A 23657-nucleotide genomic window follows, 5' to 3' on the forward strand; every position below is an offset into this window, starting at 1 on the left:
AGATTGAAATGATGGAATGGGTCGCGTATTTATAAGGAAATCTTCTAGAAAACCGCCCAACTTCCGCTCAATTCTGCACCGTACGATCAAAAGAAAATCAAGGCGATCGACACTTGTCATAAATGCATGGATTCAAAAATCTCATATTTGAATCAATTGGCGGGACTTTTGGACTTCAAAACCGTCAAGTAAATACCCATCCATTTATCTAAGTGGAACGGGTCTTGGGGCCATGTTGTTTGGGTGCCCAATTGACTCCCAATTGGTCCTACGGCCCAAAAGCCCAATAGGCTGCAATCAACATAAAAGCCAAACACCCATCAAGGGTTGTCCAGCCAATCTAAGCGGCCCACGGTCCATCAAGTAATAAATGCCCTACGTAGCATTTACTACACAAATACTATAAATAAGCCGCCAGGGCGCATAACTCAAGGTATGTCCAAAATATTGCCTTAACACTCATTCTCTAGAAAACTCTCTCTAGAATCCGAACCAATTACTTACTTAGGCATCAGAGGGGTTTTCCTCGGAACACCCTCAATGTCAGTTACTTTGTTCATTGTGCAGGTATATTTGGATTCTACACAATCAATCAAGCTAGATCTTCCACATCAACGAAAGGGTATTCAATCTGAAACTCATTGTTTCAACACCGAAACATAAATTAATAATGTACTCCCTCTGTCCCGGAATACTTGAAACGGTTTGACTTTTTGCACTATTCACATAATTCACTTTGACCCTATATTATTTCAAGTATATGAAAACAAATGTTAGTATATAATATATTGTTGGCTTCATCTTAATATATATTTTCAAAATATTAATTTTTTATAAGTTTTTATAATATGTAGTTAAAGATATTGGTGGTCAAAGTTGTACATTGGCAAGCGTGTCCAGTCGAAGTGTTGCGAGTATTCCGGGACGGAGGGAGTAAAACTTATAAATAGCCAGAATTTTCGGAAACATAACAAGTTAAACAATTTTAATGTAAGTTAGAGAACAATCTTCAACTGCGATTAGATAAATCAGATGACAGTCTCATCTTCACCGCGTAATAACAGATTTATAAACCCTTTGATTGAAGAATTAATGTTGTAAAAAACGAAAGTACGGAGTACAAAAGAGAGTATAAAAAATGTTCGCCATGTATAAAAAATGTTGTAAATGATCTTGGTTTTGCTGAAAGGTTTTTAGTTGATGTAATAGGACTTTTTATCAATGAATTAATTTTATTAGAAAAAGCTCTTTGTGCTTATGCAAATGAGACAAAGCCAGATAAAAAACAAAAAAAACAAACTACAAACTAAGAACAATAAAACTACCGAGGAACATCATCTTCTAGGATCCTATGGAGCTCTAAGAGTGCCTCCTCTAGGACAAAAAAAAAATTAAATAAATAAATAAAGTTGTAAACTTTGTTGACTACAATACCTTGTAGCTCCTTGTAATATTTTATTTTATTTTATCCACATTTTTTGCGTGATCTATCTGTTCATATGAGCTACAATATTGTGATAGTTGCTTATGTAATTTTATGTACCAACGATTAACTATCTGCTCATATATTTTTTGCGAGCAAGTCCTTCTTATGACCATTGGAGTTACTCTAGGCATTAGAAATGAAGAATGGCGATTTGAACCTCTGACGACGTAACGGCATATCGTGCACAAGCCTTCAGTCTTTGCCGCAAGGCCAATACCTCATTGGTTCAATCTTGTGGATATATAATCTTTCACTTCCTAGCTTCTGCTAATCTCCTATAGCTAATAGCTTGTAGTTGGTCAGTGAATATTCGTCGGCTAGCTTCTTCTCGTCAAGACTCAAAGTTGTAGTGTTGATTTGCCATTATCTTCTTTGGTGCAACCATTAAAGTGCAACATGATCAATCTTATAAATGATATTTTCTTCATCGTTGTTGAACATCTGTGCGTAAATATAAAGTTGTGCCATTATTGGAAGCAATTTCCCTGAGAAAGCTTATTCTTGTTTCCAGTCTTGGTTTTCTTCTTGATAGTTGCTGTATAATCTGAAGCAAAATTCAAGAACCTTATATTTAGACTTAGGGGTGAAATGAGCATAGACTAAACAACTCCTAGTCCCATAAATATCGTTTATATTCGTTTATTTAATAAATGAAACGAATTTGAACAAATTACGAAAGTTGTTTAATAAATGAGCTTGAACATGAACATATATGCGCTCGTACATTTAACTATTTATGTTTATGAACAATTCGTTTATTTATGTCTATAAATAAATCAGTCTAGTTATAATTTATTTTCATGAACAAATTTATTTATTTTGGAGAATCTAATCATTGCATTATCACCAATTTAGTGTATACACAATTCTGTATTATAGATAAAAAAAAATCCATATTGTACTTTTAACGTTACAACAACTGAAACGCATAATAAAAAAAACATTTTACTTTTAAAATTTTCAAATATTAAAGCCGGAAAATTGTGTATGAAAGAAAAAAAAAAAATATCGCTTATGAACTCAGCCTGATTAATAAACAAGTCGTTCACAAATCATTTTAAACACGAAATCCCTTTAACGAACAAAGCTTGAGCATGTTTTGGAGCTTGGGTCAAGCTTGAGCTCGCCGAAGTTAAATGAGCATGAATACGAATATGAAAGCACTCGGCTCAACTCAGCTCGTCTACACCTTGAATTTAGTCAAAGCTTGTACATATCATATATGCACCTAGGAAATCAATTTATGTCGAAATTAGTGAATAGTGCAATTTACCTTATCATTGACACCAAAATCTCTAGGAGACTCAATTGCTTGTGACACAAATTGGTGCCCAAACTTTGAAGTGAAAAAATCTCGGATATGTTGTAGTTCTGGGAAATCTCCGAACCTTGTAGACGCGTAAATTAAGCTTCCTATGGCCTCCTTTAGTTCTTCTGGGCACTCCCTGAAACAACAACAAATTAGAATAAAAAAAAAAAAAAGGTGAGCAAACTCTTTAAATTAAATAATAATATAGTACTAGATTGAATTGATTTCAAATACTAACTTGGTTTTTTCGATCAAAGACGTATTTTGCTTAAGAAGTTGACAGTAAGACTCTATCAAATCGAAAGCATCCAACATGTTCTTGCTCTTTATCACATGTTCAACCTGTTAAACAGATGAAGATAACAAGATTTGGTCTAGGATAATATATACTCGTGTACGTTAATCAATTGATAAATATTGCTCGTACAATATACGTACTACCTCTGTCCGGATTCAATTTTCACTTAGAGATTGAATTCAAATACACTAGCTATCGGTGTAACAATTGATTCCAGACGGAGGGAGTATGTAGTTATCGAGACACCCAAAAATATTATATTTTAAGAGGTAGCGCGACTAGAATAATACTCGAAGAAGAGCTTGTTCATGGTGACTAAGGTTGAGGAGTTGGACAATATCAGAGTAAGAAAATGAAAAGAGTGCTTGTTGCCGGTTCTTGTGATATGAGTTCCTAGTAATAGCATGTTCTGCCAAACTACTTAGCTTTGATGATTTCCTTCCAAGTAAAATATCCAATGTTTTTCCCATTTTTGTTTGATTAAATTTTGGGTGCATCAAAATATATTTATAGTAAAATTGTTGTTTATTCTTTTCTAAGGATACTGTAGAAGTGGGTCAAAAACTGAAGGGGATAACCAGTAAGCAAAGATGCCAATTTTTGAACTACCATTGACTCTAGAACAATAAGACCATGGCAGTACGGCATAACAACATTCAAATTGATGACCACTAAAAGTCCTTTTCGTTGCAATTTCCACATGTTTATCGGATAAAAACTTATCATTTCGTCTGAAAATAACAGGCGCATACAGAAAATGTTGCAACTTTTAAAATGCTAATAACATATTATCTTCTGTCACGAGAACTTTTCATCATGAGAACGATTCAACTATTATTAACTGGTCTTTTGAAAGAAATATGTCATATTTTGAATAAGAAACTTATTTTGAATAAGCTTTAAAATAATCGAACTATAGCAGAATCAGTAAACTTCTGTTTGCGAAGTATAAGACTCGATCTCTGGTCTCTAATTTATGAAATGACTTGAAAGACTTTGTCCTTTGCGCTTGATCTCTGCTTTAGTTGAATTGAACTAAGTCCTGAAAATGCTGCTTGATTAAACACTATATTGGAATTCTCATATGAGTAGAACTTGCTGTTTAAGAATCGAATGATTAGAATTTAGGCAGAATTCTTCTTTATCGCTAAAGTAAGCAAAAGTAAGGTTCCTTATTATCAGGAAAGTGAATCTGTTCATATAATGGGCTTCAGAGAATCGTATTCCATACTTGTTCCAGAAAACCCACTAAAACATCATCACATTTGTTCTTATCAAGCTTGTGCACTCAGGATATTCCATAGAAAATGCCAACCACGGTTGACAAGGTGAAGCCAAGAATGATTCACGGGCTACACCTTGGAGAAAGGTAGGTGAGCACGCAAAGGGATTAAACACTTGGATATGCTTAAGCTATATTTTATGAGATAATGAAAATGAAAAGGTTAAGTTGTACATAAAACTGAACAAATTAACATCTAGCCCATTCGATATATATATCCCAGGTTTGAAACTAATCCAAATAACCGTCTCACGCGCCTGACAATTATAAACGAAAATCTTCTATTGGGACGCAGTAAAAACGGAGTGTGCCGAGCGATGATATCAACCCAATTAGCCTTAGGAAAGGCCTTCATCTTCCTCGTTATCAAACTCGTCCATATGATCTAAAAGATAGTTTGCAGCTAGCTCCTCGTTCTTGTTGCATGCGAAGTACACTTGCAGGACTGTTGCCCGTCTGAAGCCCATACCTTCAAGCTGCCACCACCCAAATATAACAAATATCAGTAGGACTCGGTCACACAGTATTAATTAACACCAATTGTATTTCATGCCAACTCAAATCATTAAAACCTATAAAAAATAATATTCACTTTTTCATCACATATCACAAGTCAAACAGTACATCACATTCTCCAGCAACCAAAAGAGTGAGAGGGTGGAAAAGAGAGAGAGAAAGGGAGAAGAAGCTGGCCGGTGTGGAATAGGAGGAACGGGGGACTGCCTGAGGGGAAAACATCCTGCTGCGAGGAGTATTACACAAAGCAGTAGAGGGAAGTAAAGGATAATACGATTGAAAAATGTAAGTGCCACTTCACTGGATCAACATTTAATAAGTGGGATTAAAAAAAATTGTACTTTTTTAATGCTTAATTCACGGGAGCACCAAAATTATTGAATAACCTTTCCACATTGAGCCGTTTCCAAACACTATCACCTTCTTATGTTGCTGAAATTCCTCTTAACTTGTCAAGCCATCTCTTCCATACGAGTAGTATTCTACTCACAAAACTAGAAGGTTGGCATTTTCTAAAATCAATTTTCCTTTACACCTAATGAAGCATAGACCACTTTTATTTTATCAAATTAAGAAATACATACACGTCCTATGGCTTCACGCTCCTCTGTTGTCACAGATACAGTTGGTGGTACTGCAGAGGCGAACTGCGAGAGTAGGTTCCTACTCCAAACATGACAAAATGAAGTCATCAGAATGATATTCACTTAACCTATATGTTTAACAAATGATGAAAAAAAAAATCAACACGTGATGCAACAATACCCTTCCCCTTCAACAGGTTCATTAATCAGGCGAAGAAAATCAGCCTGGTGTTCTTGAATGAGCCGCATTAGTTGCGGATTCTGCTTCCCAAGTTCTTGAAGCATAGGCTGAACACAATCAAAGGACGTATAAGACCTTCAGAAAAATTGCATACCACGAGAAAATACATAACTGACAAAATGAGCATACCTGCAATATCTGGGGATTGGCTTGCACCATAGCTCGCAATGCTTGAAACTAAAAAAAAAGAAAAAAAAGATAACATAATGATTCAGAATAAACGGGCTGACTGAATTAATATGCCCAAATATTTCCGCATACCTGCTGACTATTGCGGAGGAAATCCAACGAGCTAGCACCACCAGCAGTTGAACCCACGTTAGGAAGGCCCTGGGTGCAAAACAATAAGGGTTACCAATGATAGGAAAGTACTTCGAACGACAAGAAGTGTTGGTATCATCTAACAAGGTATGCAGATGCTCAAAAACAGACAGCTACCTGTGGAAAGAGATCTAATGGACTTGCATTAGGACCAGTTGCTGGTACAGCTGCTTGAGGAGCCTGAGCAAGAGGATTCCCAGCCTCAGCAAGAGGATTCAGAGCCTGAACAAGGGGATCGTCAACCTGCAAGTCAGTAGGACCAGCAGCAGGTGTTCGCGCGACAGGAGGAACTTCAGCTTGCTCCGGAATTCCCTGAAATTTTTAATACAACATCACAGCCAAGCTTATCATCAATGGAACATAAAAGCTTCCAAGGTTCTGGTTCAATAAAATCACACAAAAAAGTAATAGCAGCAGCTCTGCATCATTAAGAAAAACAACTTCCGGTAGATGAAGAATATCTCGTAACAAAGACCAGCTAACAGCATAATGTCAAACTAGAAGGTTATTTCTCAAGAAGTATCGGACAGTAACAATTTAAGTGAAATTAGGCACTACTTAAGTCAAATGAAGCAACAAGATGATTTTGCAAAAACAACCATTAACTTAATGCAGTGTCATCTCTATATAGTGTCTTTCATCATATATTTTCATTCCCACCCAATACCACCTACCCATTGGTATAAAGATTTATGAAGAAAATGAGATGTATGAGGTGAATAAGCATTAACCCATGGGCACTGTTATATGACTTCTCCAAAAAAATCTATGATACAAATTCATTCTCACTACCAGTCTACCACCGTTTATTAACGCATAAAAAACACGCAGTACAAGACACATTGGCAGGAACTAAAAATAATCCCAAGCACAATGTAGACAGGGCTTGTATATTAAGAGGGGGAGGGATGGAGGTTGGGGTTGGGGTTGGGGGAGGACCGGAGGAGCATGAAAAAAGCATCAGTAGAACATAGACATACATTGTACAAATATTCAACAGCCCTCTCAGGGTTGTTGTATGCAGCACGTAGAGCACGAACAACTGTATCCCTGTCCCAACTCCCTCCACCCATATCTAGAATCTGCTGAATGGTTGTCTCTAAACTGCTTCCTGCGACCAAATTAGACGCAGCTTGGCCATACACATTTTCGTCACCTCTGCTTATAGCAATTAAGTAAGAAGTCATAATCCATTTCCAGGACTTCAATAATTTGACGGAAAACACAACTACAGATACAATGTAATCAAACGAGTTAAAACTTACGAAGCCGCAGGTGCAGCAGGTGCAGCAACAACAGGTTCTGTAGCAGTTTGCGTCCTTGCAAAACAAAAAAAAGGCATTTTTAAGAAATGTCGCAAAAGCATGCATCATACCATCCTAGCAACTTTCAATCTAACAATTGGTTTCTAAACCTGAAAAGAAGGCAATGACTACAAGAACTTACTGAGCTTGAGGTGCAACAGATGCTGGCGCAACAGCTGCAGGCGTTGTCGAACTCTGAGGCTGAGCCTAAAAAAAATGAAGGTAATTGTTATTTCTTTGGAGAAACTGCAAAAATGAAGAATAAAAAATTCTGATAACACACAAGCTACAGGTAAGTGGGACGCACCTATACAACATCAAATTAGGAAGGAAGCTAGGATAAGAGGCACACAAATTCTTATTCACAAAATACATTACTATATGTACCCTTCATACACCCAAGAATGCCAAGAAATCACTATAAATATATAAACTTGTAAAGCTTCCCAGAAAATTCCTTTACATGCCAAGTTGTCATCTTTACTAAAGATTGACAACGTTCAACATGCAATTCCAGTTTAATCTGTACAGGTGGAGAGCTCTGACAATTGCCACGACATTAATATACATCAAAGCAAGATCACTTAGACGGCATTATACCAGCAACACTCAAGAAAATAAACCTCGATATGGAGGAAAATGAAAATATTTAGCTCCTATGCACGTTTTTATGCAACACGGGTGTGAGATACCAAATCAAAAGAAAGGAAGCATTACAAATACAGTATTAATGCCCTTCTACAAGAGGTGGGTAGCAATTTCATGTCAAGACTCATGATTTATCAAAAAATAATTACAGTATTAATCCGGTAAAATTGAAATTATGTTCATCGAATAAATGGAAATCCACTGTACCTGGTTAGCTGGTGCTGCAGGTGCTGCAGACACAGAAGAAGCACCAGCTGCAGCTGGCTTGTTCTGCAATAATTCCAAAATAATACAGACAGAATAATAATAATTAATTTCCAAACTACACAATTTCAAAGCAAGAAGAAGAAGAAGATGATTGTGAATGGACAAGCTATAATTCCATACCACATTAACATCTTCCTATTTGAGATGTCCCGGATTTAGGGCTGGCTCATTACCATTTTTGTTTTAAAACTACAGTTGTTTTATTTTAACACGAATATGGAAGTTTTTAGTTGTGAGATCCACACACACAAACACATGATTGGTACACTCTTAAAGCTGATTTATAACTTGTACTGGTATGTATGAATTTAATAAACTAAAATCAAAAATAAAAATTGACTCTGGTGACGAACAGGCCCAGTATTAGCATCTACTTTTTGCAAGTTTCCTGTCTTCTTTTTCTCTAAAGTTGGGAATACCACCACGTTTTCTTCTACTTTTTTCACTAGCCTAAGTCTCCTTAAACTGGGGCAAAGGGACTACAGAGGGATTATTATCAGCTTAAATCAGGAACTTCTAAAATAACAACTAATTCATAAGCAACATATACCAACACTCGATACTTAGCATGTTTAATAACATCCAAATGCTTGGACTTGAGGAGAGATAATCTATTAAAATATCGAAAAGAAATAAGAGAGATGAAAGAGAAGAGAGATGGGAGAGACGGGAGCCAAAAAAAGAAAATGACTTCAAGAAAACCATTTTTGAAGACCAAATGCTTGAAGTTAGGAGAGAGAAAATATATAAAACTGTTTGACATCCAAACATTTGGACGTTGCTAAAAGCACTCTTAACCATTGACGAGGCCTAAAATAACCTAAACCTAGTTTAAGATGAATAAATGAGTATTAATGGTATTCAACAGAAAAACCTGTTATGTTTGCATTTATGAAATAGAAGCTTGCTAGCAATTTCCAAGACTAATTCAACCTGCATTTATAACAACAACTGTGAGAAACCTACCTTACTTATCATAACAACCAGGAAACTGCAATCAACCACACCATTTTCTCCCAATGTTGTTGCATCTTTGAGAACCTTCCCCTGAAAGATGAGCATTTGTAGGCTAGCAGGATAGACATCTGCACCTTGCGATTTTTCAATACTTTTCTTCACATCCACAACCTATACACAGCATAAATGTTCAACACCAAGCAGGAATAGAGAAAAAAAAAATGGTGGGCTCAGAAAAAGAATGACATCACAGCTTATCCAACCACCATAAAAAGTATATAAGAAAAGTAGAAAACTAAAACATAATCAAAAAAAAAAAAATCACAATAATGAAAAAAAAATTGGCAAGGAATCCCTTCGATGGATCACAGCATCGCGCATGGACCTTCAATATCCTTACCTCCCATACTTCAGAAATTATTTCTAACATGTAGAAATACAAGAAAAAGCAAGTGCAGGAAATATCCAATCATTTAGACTAGTACTATTGAACACCAGACATACAAACACAATATCCAAGAACCTGCTTAATCTATACTGCCCACGGTTGTGAAAACAATCAGGTTGGTGAGTGCTTACCCTACATTGGTATCATTACCTGCTACATTGCCACATTCTCCTAAACAAACCACCAGAATTCCAGCCCAGTAATCTACTGCGTAATTTGTATTTGATAACACTCCAATCAGAATGCATGCACATACATCTTCATCTAGCCACGATATCCTCTCTCTCTGAAGTCTGAACGATGAATCCCTTCCTCTTATGTTATTCAAAATCAAACACACAATTCTCCTTTCATCATGGCATTCCACTTCTAAACCCTATTCCTCTCACAAACTTACAATCGCAAGAACCTCCCCAGAAATCCATAACCCGACACTTCTCAATTAAGACATAATCGCATACTATTTCATAAGACATAATCAACTACTTTCACACTCAACAAATCAATCACAAAAACAGCAAACAAATCAACAAATAAATCCAAAATTCAATAAAACCTAATTCCCTAAACATTAAGAAACCCTTCAATTGACGAATTCGAACACTAATTGACGAATTAGATAATCTAAACCCTAAATTGGATCCAAAACAAATAAAATTGACATACGCAACAGATAAAATTAAGTAGGGTTTTCACAAATAATCAATCAATCAAAACAAAATTAAAAACGGAAAAAACGAAGTGAGTGGATTTACAGAATCATCGGAATCAGCTTCGATCTCAAAGTTAGTGCCCTTAAGAGTTTTGACGAAGATTTTCATTTTCGACGAGTAAATCCTTCCGTTATCGTCGTCGTCGCTCGCCGGAGGAGAGAGATTGAGAAAAGAGGGGAAGAGTTATAGAAACGCCTTTTTTATTTCTCTCTCTTGAGTTATTTATTAAATTGATTATTTATGTAGGCGGTGAAGTCAATTGCGCTCCGGATAGCGATTAGGTGATACTTGCCTTGTCTAGCAGGATTCTTCATTTTATTTAAAGATAAACCCTAATACTCCGTATTTAGGGTTATTTTGAATCCAAAAATACATATGAAGTATTATGTTGATAAAATATTCAGTTTTCACATGTTTAATCTTAGTAGGAAACTAGGTTAGGTCCCGTGCAACGCACGGTTATTACTAAAATATTTTATTATTTCAATAGTATCTAAATAAAAGATTTGTGATATAAGGAAAACGTGAAAGTAAAAAGAATATATGCAAAAGTATGAACTTATAGTGTATAAAATAAGCTAAATATGCATATTAGTACAATACGGAGTACAAAGTTAAAGATTATATAGTTGTATACTTACCACTTATTATTATTTTAATTAACATCCATACTCACTGTGTATTGTTATTAGACTAACATTAGAAATCAATTCTTCAATATTATATAAATTAATTTAAAAGTTATAACAACATAAATAAAATCAAATTGTAAAGGAGAAAATTATATTGATTCATCTTTCCTCCAATAATATATCATGTACTACGTAGTTACATTTGTGGTTGTGAGAAATAATTCCCCTGATTTTCATTGATTGTGTATTGTCAGTATATATACAAACTACCTGTTGTACAATAGCGTGATATGAGGCTATTAATTAGGAATCTAATTAATACATAATATTTACAAAATAACTGCATATTCTATCACACCCCCGCAGTCGAAGTGGGAGATTGTCGTACGCTAAGATTGTCCGGAAAATCATTAAAAGGTACACGTGGAAGACCTTTTGTAAAAATATCACCAATCTGGTGGCGGGACGGTACATGAAGGACATCAACATATATACAAACTATCTGTTGTACAATAGCGTGATATGAGGCTATTAATTAGGAATCTAATTAATACATAATATTTACAAAATAACTGCATATTCTATCAATGGTAATTCAATTATATTTTATTTCATTTTTATCTTAGTTTCCTAAAAAAATGCAAAGTAAAATCTTTTAAAAAAGTTAAAAAAAAAAAAAAAATCACGGGAAAAAATCGCACCAGGTAGTGACATGTGTCATTCCTGGTGTCTCTTTTAGTATATAGTAATAGGTGTAGATAATGAGAATGTGCAGATCAGATATTGATCTAATTTTATGTCGTACGAAACCTACAAAGTATTATGTCAATTAATTATTCAGCTTTTACATAAGTAGTAGCGATTGAGGTAAATGTTGAGATTTTAATATTCAAAATAATGTTTTATAGTGTTCCGGCGGCGGACTCGGAACAGGAAAAGGATGACTGACTCCCGACTGAGGTTGCTGACTGGATCCTGCACAGTGAAGCCGTTAACTAGCCTCGGGGGTGATCCGAGAATTACCCCTCCGATGCTTAAGTCAGATTTTGCTGGTAGCTCTGTAATAAATGCTCATAAGAATGATTGGATTGGAATTGCGTACCTTTGGCATTGATGGGGGTCCGTATATATAGACGGGTTATTTGTACGGAGGACCCGGGTTATTACCCGTTGGTTCCGGATCCTCCCTTTCGGCTCTGATAGGCAGATGATGTCAGAGAACTGCCGACTGGGTTTGTAAACCCTGGATGCCGACTGCACCTTTGGTGCTTCTTGTGAGTATATGTCTATGTTACAGCTGTTATGGCGGTAGGGCTACCCGTACAACTAGCCCCCTCAGAGTGACTACAGCTGGTTTTTACGGTCTGTAGTTGCTCTGATAAAAAGAAAAAAGCGAAAGCTGGGGTAAGCCCCCTATACAACTAGCCCCCTCGGGGACGATCAACACCCCACGGGTGTGATTGTTCTGTAGATGGTTGTTTTACAGTGCGGTTTTTAGCTCAATACTTGTTCTGATGTCACGACTAGCCCCCATTAGGACAAGGATTGATTGCTTTAAGTGGAAGGTTTTTTGTATGCCGGCTGCCCATGTTTGTGTTTGATTCTCTTGGCTGACTGTTATCCTTGATTTCTTTGAATGACTAGTCCCCTTGAGTTTCTAGGCTGACTAGCCCCCTTGACTTTTTAGGCTGACTAGCCCCCTTGACTTTATTAGGCTGACTAGCCCCCTTGACTTTTTAGGCTGACTAGCCTCCTTGACTTTTTAGGCTGACTAGCCCCCTTGACTTTATTAGGCTGACTAGCCCCCTTGACTTTATTAGGCTGACTAGCCCCCTTGACTTTATTAGGCTGACTAGCCCCCTTGACTGACACGTGGTGACGGTTCATTTTTCTTTATGCGCGTGGCGGGAGATTTTGAAAAGTGTTTTGGACACGTGTCGGCCATCCGGCAAGTGTGGGGAGTTGTGATATTTTCAACCGCCCAGATCTGCTTCTTGTCGTTTCAACTTCCTTTCGTTCTTTTAAATAACCGTTTCTTCTTTTTTTTTCTTCATTTCCGCTCTTTCTTATTTTCCTTTGCCAATTTCCGCGCTGCCAATTTGCTCGCTTTCTCTCTCTTGTTTTTCCTCTTAATTTTTGTCCGTTTCTTCCTGCCGTACTTTTCCGTTGGGGTTTGGTTGTCTCTCTTGGTAAGTTTTGAACTTAGTCTGGTTTTTTTTTAGGTTGTCTGCTGTTTTGTTAAGGTTTGGCTGTCTGATTTTCTCGTGTTGCTCTTTCAGTTGGGTTGTTTGAGGGACTTTGCAGCTGTTTGAGAGTGAATTTCCAGAATTAGGTACGGTTTCTGGTCTTACTTTCTCTTTTTGTCGGGTGTTTATGTTCTTTGCTTGCATGCGTTTTGAGTGGGGGTAGCCAAAACATGACTGGTAGGGTTGGGGTTAGTAACGTGATAGATCTGTCAGACACAAGTAGCGATTCTGGTATAGAACTAAATATGGACGGGAATACGGCCGGTAGTAATGCTAAGAATGCTGGGTGGGGGGTAAAATCGAACACGCCACCTCCTTTTGCGGAGTTTATGGGTGGGAATCCTGTTACCGGCCCTTTTATACCCATGACTGCGGCTCAGTTTACTCGCTCACAACAGCTACATGGCCTGCGGGCACGAATGGAGAGAGAGCTTAGGCCGAATGAGCATAACGTGCCGGCTGGGGAGCCGATATTAGACGTAGATCCGATTTCGGTTAGGTACCATTTGCGGGATTATCGGGAATTTACTCAGCCTGGCGGCTCTGGTCTTGGGGAGTACGGTACTAACATCGGCAATATATATGTTTCTAGGGTCATGCCGTCAGACGCCGAACCGTCTACAAGTAATCGACGGGCCGGGAAGGATCCTGCCGTCCATGATGCGGGTGAGGTTGATGCCGCCGTTAGTGGTGATGTGCCTTCCACCCCTGGCGACTCCATACTGGAGTCTTCTGAGTCTGGGTCTCCCGGGCTAAGGGCGCCGCCCATTGCCGACTCTGATGAAGATGAGGAGGATGCTGCGATTTTGCAGCAAGTGTTTGAAGAAGAGGCCTTGGACGCCGATTTGAATTTCGAAGGTGAGGCTGTCGCGTTCTTGGTTCCGGCCCCTCCTCCTAATGATTCTGCTGCCCTCACCACTGAGATAGATAGTGACTTTGTAAAAGAGGCCGTTGCCAACCGGCATTCTGAGGTTGGTGGTCGCTTTTTGGGTTTACCTGAGGGCTACAAGTTGACTGTGCCGAAAGAAGAGCAAACGGTGGCCGACTGTCCCGTAGGTCATGTTGTTGTATACACGAAGATGTTCGACTATGGGTTGCGCTTTCCCTTGCACCCGTTCATTGAGAAGGTTCTGCGGGCCTGGAATGTCGGCCTCGTTCAATTATCGCCCATAGTTATTCGCAATCTGGTTGCGTACACTTGGTTATTTTCATTCAAACAGTGGCCCTTGACCCTCAACCTTTTCAAAAAACTGCACTGGCTGAAGCGTGATGGGAAAGATACCGGCTGGTGGACGATCTTTACCAAGAGTCAGCGTCAGACTGTGAGCCCCCGGCTCTCCAGCTGCAAGGACTGGAAGGACCACTTCTATTTCATGGCTGTTCCCGAAGATTACCCCCTTCGGCGTACATTCTACCAGCCTAAACCTAGGATGGAACAATTTGACCAAGCCGACCTTGGGCCCCGAGAGCAACGTGCGTACGACAGGCTGCTGGTTGACTATGTTGACGTTGGGCTGTCTAAGCCTAAAACCTTGCCGGCTTTTTGGCTTCCTCCTGCCGGTTATATTCTTAGTCCTGCCGCTTTGGGCGCAGTCGGTCTTGCACCTACACATCCCCTTGGTAAATGCAGTTGTTTGCCTGCACTCGTTATCTGCTGTATTTGTTTATATTTCTTGGATCTCTGTTGTGTCGTGTTGCGTTTGTTAAAAAAAAATTCTGACTTCCTCGTTCATTTATTTATTTATTTATATTATTTTTCTTAGGGCACCATCTTTTAAACAAGGCTTCACTCGGCCTTGACAAGAATTGGAGGGTTGCTGAACAGTGTCCGGCGGGTCCTGCTGAGAAATATTACACTGTTTCTACTTTCTGCGCGAAAGCTTGTCGTGGTCGGTCAGCCAGCTTTGTGACTCCTTCTGCCGTTGTGGACCGAGGTGTTGTTCCTCGCGTTGTTCGAACAAAGGTTCCGGCAGCTGACCAGGCTACATCCTCAGCCCAAGACGAAATGACTACTGGCAGGTTTGCTTCTCTTCCTACCGGTCGGGGGGGACATGCTACTCGGAAGAGGTCTTCCAGCCAGGCGAAGGCCAGATGTCCCAAACGGTCAAAAAATGACGCTGCGAAGACAGCGCAGGAGAAGGTGAAAGACGTCTACGCCAGCGTCGACAAGCCCTTGCAGACATCTGGCGCTGGAAAGAAGATTTCTGAACAGCCTGCTCAGTCGGTTGAGATTTTGGATGCTGACCTTTTGTCCAAATTGAACCGGAAGCAGGTGTTGAGCGATTTGATTAGCGACCCGATCCATCCTGCGCCTGTGTCGAGGCATAGCCCTTCCATGAACCGGTCTGCCAGCTCGGCCTCTAAGTATGGGGTTATAGTTCGTTCTGGGGGGTTCATCGAGGACAAAACTGTTGTGCTATCTCCGGATATTCTTGCCGGTCTAGCCGCTGCTCCCGGTCATGCTGAAGAGCACTGGCAGCCGCAGAATGATGTTCTGAGGGGTGAGTCTATCCTTTTTGACCGTCCTAAAGACGGAGGTACACTGGGCTACCGGTCTCTGCGCCAAGTTGTTACACCCGCCGACGGTACGCCCCAGGAGATTGAGACGCCGGCTGCACAGTTGATGCATGACCTGTACTCGGTATTTTACTTCCCTCTTTGACTTGCTTGTTTTTTATACTTGCTTTTATTTTCGGCTCTGAGCGATTTTACTTTCCTCAGGTGACGCAATCTGCTACCGAGCTTGTGGAGTGCTATCGGAGCTATCAGCGTCGTTTAAAACGATCGCAAGCTGAGAAAGAGAAGCTTCAGACGGACCTTGCTGAATCGGTCAGGACTGAAGGTGACTGCCGGAAGGAGATTGCGAGACTTGAGCTGGATGTTATTGCCGCAGGCAATAGGAAGGCTGAACTAGAGCTTCTTCCAGCCAAGTTGACGGCCGAAGAGCAGAAGACGGCTGAGCTGCAGATCAAGCTGGATGCGGCGCTGCAGGCGGCCCAAGATGCTGAGAAAGCTGCTAAGGATGATCGCAAGGCTGTGGCGCTGAAGGCTGTGCAGAAATTCATGAAGTCTGACTTCTACTGCGAGGAGATGAAGGGGCGCTACAATGGTGGGTGGACTGCAGCTCATCGTTGTGCCGTCAAAGCCTTGACGTTGACTGAGGATGCCTGGGGTAAGGTGGAGGGATCCTATGAAGAGGGTGGCCATATTGATCCGACTGGCATGGAGACCCAGACCTTCCCAGACATCGTCATTCAGAATGCTGACCCTCGCCTTCTGCCCGACAGGGAGATTCCCGAGTCTGCTTACTGGAGTGATGCAGACTACTCAGCTTGACGGTCTTGGCAGTCATCACCAGGCTCTTCTTGTGGTTCTTCCAACAGTTTTTTCCGGCCTCATACTTGTTAATGTCTGTTGGTAGCTTTTGAATATCATTTAGCGGATGTAACTTATAAACAATTTCCTTTTTTGGTACCTTTTAGCTGTTTGTGGCACTTTGTCTTTTGCCGTGTGTTAACTGTTTCAAGAACGTTATTGTCGTCTTGGCTGCGCCGTCTGAGGCGTATGTTTGTGCCTTTTAGCAGCTACTCACTCCGCATTTAGTTATTTTTGGGTGGTGGCTGTCGTCCCTGTATTTGTTTAAAACCTATGTGATGTACTTGATGGATTATCCGTTTGTTTTTATTCAATTTGTCACGTAATGGCGTCGTTTTGCCTTTGATTTTATTATATATTGCATCTTGCCTCTTGTCGACTGGGCCAATGTGTTCAACCCTTGCATATGCTTATGTCGTATTTTGCCTCGTTGCTGACTGAGCCAATGTGCTCACCCTTAGATTTTAATTTTTACCGTATCTTGCATCATTGCTGACTGAGCCAATGTGCTCAAATTTAGATTTTAACTTTTACCGTATGGTAATCTTTGCTGACTGAGCCAATGTGCTCAACCTTTGATTTCGTTTTGTTGTATCTTGCAACATTGCTGACTGAGCCAATGTGCTCAACCTTTTATGTCGTTTTGTCGTATCTTGCAACATTGCTGACTGAGCCAATGTGCTCAACCTTTTATGTCGTTTTGTCGTATCTTGCAACATTGCTGACTGAGCCAATGTGCTCAACCTTTTATTTCGTTTTGTCGTATCTTGCAACATTGCTGACTGAGCCAATGTGCTCAACCTTTTATTTCGTTTTGTTGTATCTTGCAACATTGCTGACTGAGCCAATGTGCTCAACCTTTTATGTCGTTTTGTCGTATCTTGCAACATTGCTGACTGAGCCAATGTGCTCAACCTTTTATGTCGTTTTGTCGTATCTTGCAACATTGCTGACTGAGCCAATGTGCTCAACCTTTTATTTCGTTTTGTCGTATCTTGCAACATTGCTGACTGAGCCAATGTGCTCAACCTTTTATTTCGCTTTGTCGTATCTTGCAACATTGCTGACTGAGCCAATGTGCTCAACCTTTTATTTCGTTTTGTCGTATCTTGCAACATTGCTGACTGAGCCAATGTGCTCAACCTTTTATTTCGTTTTGTCGTATCTTGCAACATTGCTGACTGAGCCAATGTGCTCAACCTTTTACTTCGTTTTGTTTATGCCGTATAGTTTCCCTGGAATATAGTTGTAGCTCATATATTAGATTTCAAAATATGGCACTGTCGGCCCTACTACATCATGTTTTCATACAACTTCACACATGGAATTTTCTTAAAGTATCTGCGTTCCATGAGTTCTTCAGCGGTGTTCCATTCATCTCCATTAGTCTGTATGATCCAGCTACCACTTCTTCCCATATCTGGTAGGGCCCTTCCCAATTTGCAGTCAGTTTTCCTTGTTTTTGAGCTTTTCCGGTTGCTGCCGTCCGGCGGAGTACAAGGTCGCCTACCTCCAGCTTCCTATGTTTTACTCGCTTGTTGTAGGCCCTGCTCATTCTGTTTTTGTATGCGGCCGACCTAATTTCCGCCTGCAGTCTGACCTCTGGTAGGAAATCAAGCTGGTGTCTGAGTAAGCTGTCGTTTCCCTGTTCTTCATAATGCTGGATGCGAAAGGTGGGTAGTGCTACTTCAGCCGGTATGACTGCTTCTGATCCGAAACACAGTTTGAAAGGACTCTCTCCTGTTGCTTCTTTAACCGTCGTTCTGTTACCCCATAGAACCTCTGGGACTGTGTCTGCCCACTTGCCCTTGAACTCATCCAACTTTTTCTTAAGAGCTACGAGTATTTGTTTGTTTGCAGCCTCGGCTTGCCCGTTGCTCTGCGGGTGGCAGACTGAGGCATATGCGAATTTGATCCGGTAGTCTGCCAAGAATGCTCGTATAGGTTCGCAGTCGAACTGGCATCCGTGGTCGAATACTATTGCTGTCGGTATTCCAAATCTTGTTATGATGTTTTTCCAGATGAACTTCCGTACCTGGTTGGCTGTTATTTTTGCTACCGGCTCGGCCTCAATCCATTTTGTGAAGTAATCGACGGCAACAATCAAGAACTTCCTGCCTCCTGAGGCTGTTGTGAAGGGTCCCACGATATCCATTCCCCACTGGGCGAATGGGATTGGATTCAAAATGGGCATCAAGTCGTTTGCTGGCATACGTATTACTGGGGCAAATAGCTGGCATTTTTCGCATTTCTTGACGTAGCTCTGTGCGTCCTCCAGCATGGTTGGCCAGTAGTAACCTTGTCTTTGGCAGATCAAAGCAAGTGTTTTTCCTCCTACATGGTTTCCGCATATTCCTTCATGCATTTCTTCGATTAACCTTGCGGATTCGTATGCCGTCAAACACCGCAGCAGGGGGAGGCTGAAGGCTCTTTTATAGATTTGCCCCTGATATATGACGTACCAGCAGATGTATTTTTTGATTTTCTTTGCCTCCCTGATATCGGCCGGGAGAACTCCAGTCGTCTTGTACGCCCAGATATCATCGTACCACTCTTTGTTTGCCGTGATGGCCATTATTTCCTTTCCTTTTTCCTCCGTACTCCTTCTGTGCATGATTTCTATCATTACTGATCGACTGAGCTCGATTGTTTTCGAACTGGCCAGTTTTGCTAGGCTGTCTGCGGCAGTGTTCAACGCTCTGGGGACCAATTCGATGTCAAAAGCTTCTAACTTCGCTGTCAGCGTCTTCAGTTTTTCTTGATACCGCCGCATTGACGGCTCTTTTGTTTCATACTCTCCCGAAAACTGATTTGCCACCAACTGAGAATCCGTTGTCATTACTATCCTCTTGGCATCTGCCAACAAGCATAGCTGTACCCCTGCAATGGCTGCTTCATATTCTGCTTCGTTGTTCGAAGCTGCGAAAGTGAATCTGATTGCGTATTCGAACTTATCTCCTGTCGGAGAGATCATGACAACGCCGGCTCCCGCTCCCGACTGAGCGGCTGAACCGTCTACTGATACTTTCCAGGATTCTGCTTTGGTTTCCTCTTCTTGATAGGATGCTTCAACTACGAAGTCAGCCAAAGCTTGTGCTTTTATTGCATTGCGCGGGTGAAACTCAAGATCGTACTCCGACAGCTCTATTGCCCATCGCAACAGTCTGCCGGCTGTATCCATTTTTTGCAAAGCCTTCTCTAGTGGAAAGTTCGTCAGAATTTGTATGGTATGTGCGTCAAAATATGGTCTGAGCTTTTTGGCGGCTATCAGGACTGCATAGGCCACTTTCTCTATCAGCGAGTATCTTGCTTCTGCCGGATTCAAAATGTGGCTGACAAAGTATATCGGCTGCTGGACTTTGTCTTTTTCACTGATTAGTACGGCAGCAACGGTTTGGGCTGAAGCGGACACATATAATTGTAGCTTGTCGCCCTCTTCCGGCCTGGCTATCGTCGGTAAAGCACGAAGATGTTCTTTTACCTTCTCGAAGGCCCTTTCCTCGGTTTCCCCCCACCGGAGTTTTCCATTCTGCTTAAGAGTGTTAAAAAATGGAATCGACCTGTCGGCTGATTTGCTAACAAATCTTGTCAGAGCCGCCATTCTTCCTGTCAGCCTTTGTACATCTTTGATGCTTTTTGGTTGAGGCAGACTGAGTATCGCTTCTACCTTATCTGGGTTTGCGTCTATGCCTCTCTCGCTGACAAGGAAACCCAAGAATTTCCCCGATTTCACTCCGAACACACATTTCTTGGGGTTTAGTTTCATTTGGTAACGGCGCAGAGTTTCAAACGTTTCCCTGAGGTCATCTAAATGATCGGTCTCCAATTTGCTTTTCACTATGGAGTCGTCGACGTATACTTCAATGTTGCGGCCTTTTTGGTTTGCGAACACTCTGTCGACCAGTTTTTGGTACGTTGCCCCAGCGTTCTTTAACCCAAACGGCATAGCCTTGTAACAGAATACTCCCCCCTCAGTGATGAATGCTGCTTTTTTCCTGTCGGCCTTTGCGAGGCTGACTTGGTGGTACCCGGAGAATGCGTCAAGGAAACTGAGCAGCGCGTGGCCAGATGTGGATTCGACTAGCCTGTCGATTCTTGGCAGTGGGTAGCAGTCTTTTGGGCATGCTCTATTAAGGTTTGTGAAATCTACGCACATTCTCCACGAGCCGTTTGACTTCTTAACCATTACGACGTTGGCCAACCACTATGGGTAGTCGCATGGTTCAATAAATCCTGCTGCCAACAACTTTTCTACCTCTTCCTGTATTGCTTGATTTTTTTCTGTTGAGAAGTTTCTTTTCTTTTGCTTTACCGGCCTGACTGCTCTGTCGACATTCAGTCGGTGCTCGATTACCTCCGAGCTTATACCGGGCATTTCGTCTGCGGAAAATGCGAACACATCCGCATGTTCTCTCAACAGACCGATCATGTTTACCCGCAACTGGGGGTCAATGTCGGTTCCTAATTTTACTGTTCTGCCAGTTTCTCCTTCTACCAGCTCGACTTCTTCTGACCTTCCTCCGGCCTCTACCCTAGGTAGAGAAGTCCCCTTTTCGATGCTTTCGATTGTGGGTGACTCCCTTTTCTGCCTTTTCTCCTTCTTGGGCAAAAGAGATGACTCGCCCCCCAATCTTGGGGCTTGACCCTTTGCCGGTCTTTTCATTGCTGCCTCTCTCGCTATATTCCTAGATGGGGTCAGTCGGCCTGGTGTTTTTAATGCCGTCAAGTAGCATGATCTTGCTGAATCTTGACTGCCTCGGATTCTTTCAGCCTTCTCAAAGTTAGACATGTATATCATAGTTAGATGGTATGTTGATACCACTGCTTGTGCATCGTGGATGAATGGCCGGCCCACTATTACGTTGTATGCAGCAGGCACTTTGATTACTAAGAAGTCTACCATTAGGTCCCTTGCGGCTCTACCTTCTCCAATCTGCACTGGTAGCCTGATGCTACCTTCCGGGAAGACTGTGGCTCCGGAGAATCCTATCACAGGATAGTTGACTCGTGTGAGTTCTGTCTCGTCTATTTTCAGCTGAACGAAGGCTTCCCAAAAGATAATGTTCGCTGAACTCCCTCCATCCACCAGTATTCGTTTCACTGGGAAGTTTGCTATTTCGAGGCCCAAAACCAGTGGATCGTCGTGAGGGTATATAATTCCGCGACAGTCGTCTGGGGTGAATGAAATATTTGGCATGACTTGGGTTGCCGGCCATTTTATGGTGTTGTGGTAGTTTACCAGGTGGCGGTGTTCGCCCAGACTTCTGCCGGCTCCACTGATTGTTCCTCCATGGCACGGTCCTCCAGATATGACCCATACTGTCGGCCCCTTCTGGCCACTGTTTCTAGCCTCCCCATTCCGACTGGTTTCTGGTGCTTTCTGCTCTATTCGGAGCGGTGTTTGGGTGGATGGTAATCTGTTGTTTGTGTTATTGCTTTGCCAATTGCTATTCTGTTGGTTGTTGTTGTTCTGTCGGGCTTTATATTGTGTCAGATAGCCTCTCCTGATCATATCCTCGATGTTATCCTTCAAATCTCTGCAGTTTTCCGTATAGTGTCCACAATCATCATGGAATGCGCAGTACTTCGACTGTGGTCGGGGTTTGTCGCTCATTGGTGGAGGCCTCTTCCAGTTTTCGTTCTTGTTGACATTGTAAATCGCGGCTCTTGGGGCGTTCAATGGAGTGTATTCGTGGAATGTGGGGTATATGCTGGTTGATTGTTTCTGGTAATCCCTCCCTCTTGGGTCTTTCCTCTGTTCGTCCTTTCTGAACCCCCTGTTCTGATTCTGCTGCGCCGGCTGAATCGGCCTTGGTGCGGCATTTCTGGTCTGTGCCGACTGATAGTGATTTGGGATTGTCATCAGCTCGTCGCTTTTGATGTATTCGTGGGCCTTTATCAGTGCGCTTCCCAAATCGGTGAAGGATTTTCTTCCCAAGTATTTTTTGAACTCGCAGTGGTTCATTCCTCTCATCAGGGCCACCACAGCTATCTCTTGCTGCAAGTTTGGTATGCTGGTGGACTCGTTGTTGAATCTGGTGAGGTAATCTCTTAAGGATTCTCCGCTTCTCTGGGTGACTGCCATCAGCTCTCCCGACGTTTTCTTTCTCTGCTGCCGGCTGATGAACCATAGCATGAACTCTGTTTCTAACTGTCGGTAATTATATACCGACCCCTTTGGTAGTCCCTTATACCAGCCGGATGCCACTCCCAGCAGTGTTGAGGGAAATATCTTGCACCACATGGCGTCGGAATCTGTATACAACATCATATGTTGCTCAAATGTGTTGCAGTGGACCTCCGGATCTGTGGATCCGTCGTACTTGCAGAGTGGGAACTTCAATTTCTCCATTGGTTCCTCCAGAATGTCCGCGCACAGGGGGGAGTTTGCAGGTTGGATGGTGTAACGGCGCGACGCGTATCTCTGGGGTGCTTCTCTTGTCTCTTCGATGACCATGGGTTCCGGCCGACTGCGCAGAGCAATCGCCTGGTTTGTATTTGGGTGTTGTTCTTGTTGCACTAGGATCTGTTCTCCGAATAGGTTTCTTATCGGCAATCTCTTCCGTTTTTCGCCGACTGGTGTTTCTGCAGTCTGGTGTATGACTGTCCTGGGTACAGGTTCTGTGTTTGCCTTTCTTGCTGGCTTCAAGGCCGACAACGCGGCCATCACCGCTCTTGCTGTAGCCAACTGTTCCTCCGAGAACTGACCGACGAGTTCAGACGGCATTTGCGTATCGTCCTGGGCTGGGCTTTTGGGCTCTTCTTCCGAGTCGTCGTCCTCGACTGAGTATCCCAGAACATGCAAGGGTGTTGCTGCAGTCGTAGTTTTGCTGACGACCGACTGGCTCCCTAGCTGGGGGGTGGGTTGGTCATTGACGGGTGTTATTATTGGTTCTGCCGAGAATAGCGTGGGTTTCAATGGGGTTGTTGTTTTTGTCGTCTGCGTACTCTGTGGGGTTGCTTTCGAGGCCTGCTTTTTGCTTCTCTTATACTCCCTCCATTCCTTTTTGTTGTACCCATTTCCTTTTTT

General features: G+C 41.7%; 4 protein-coding genes across 4 annotated transcripts; all 4 read right to left on the reverse strand.

Annotated features, from left to right (window-relative positions):
* Window positions 1-1442: 1442 nt before the first annotated feature.
* Window positions 1443-4356, reverse strand: LOC110786883 (uncharacterized). Its single transcript, XM_021991462.2, has 4 exons — window positions 3384-4356; window positions 3034-3137; window positions 2760-2931; window positions 1443-2030 (listed from the first exon to the last, which is right to left on the reverse strand). Exons 1-4 carry the CDS (start codon window positions 3588-3590, stop codon window positions 1911-1913), a joined length of 603 nt encoding a protein of 200 aa, XP_021847154.2. The 5' UTR covers window positions 3591-4356; the 3' UTR covers window positions 1443-1910.
* A 142-nt stretch (window positions 4357-4498) lies between these two features.
* LOC110786884 (ubiquitin receptor RAD23d) lies at window positions 4499-10659 on the reverse strand. Its single transcript, XM_021991463.2, has 12 exons — window positions 10417-10659; window positions 9223-9384; window positions 8197-8259; window positions 7484-7548; window positions 7303-7356; window positions 7018-7195; window positions 6155-6349; window positions 5978-6046; window positions 5846-5893; window positions 5657-5763; window positions 5476-5554; window positions 4499-4851 (listed from the first exon to the last, which is right to left on the reverse strand). Exons 1-12 carry the CDS (start codon window positions 10480-10482, stop codon window positions 4714-4716), a joined length of 1224 nt encoding a protein of 407 aa, XP_021847155.1. The 5' UTR covers window positions 10483-10659; the 3' UTR covers window positions 4499-4713.
* Window positions 10660-17942: 7283 nt separating this feature from the next.
* Window positions 17943-20813, reverse strand: LOC130465625 (uncharacterized). The gene has a single exon (XM_056834459.1). It carries the CDS (start codon window positions 20811-20813, stop codon window positions 17943-17945), a length of 2871 nt encoding a protein of 956 aa, XP_056690437.1.
* An 18-nt stretch (window positions 20814-20831) lies between these two features.
* On the reverse strand, window positions 20832-23354 carry LOC110794183 (uncharacterized). Its single transcript, XM_021999128.2, has one exon. It carries the CDS (start codon window positions 23352-23354, stop codon window positions 20832-20834), a length of 2523 nt encoding a protein of 840 aa, XP_021854820.2.
* Window positions 23355-23657: the final 303 nt, after the last annotated feature.

This window comes from Spinacia oleracea, chromosome 1 (assembly GCF_020520425.1).
Source record: "Spinacia oleracea cultivar Varoflay chromosome 1, BTI_SOV_V1, whole genome shotgun sequence".
Taxonomy (NCBI): Eukaryota; Viridiplantae; Streptophyta; class Magnoliopsida; order Caryophyllales; family Amaranthaceae; genus Spinacia; species Spinacia oleracea.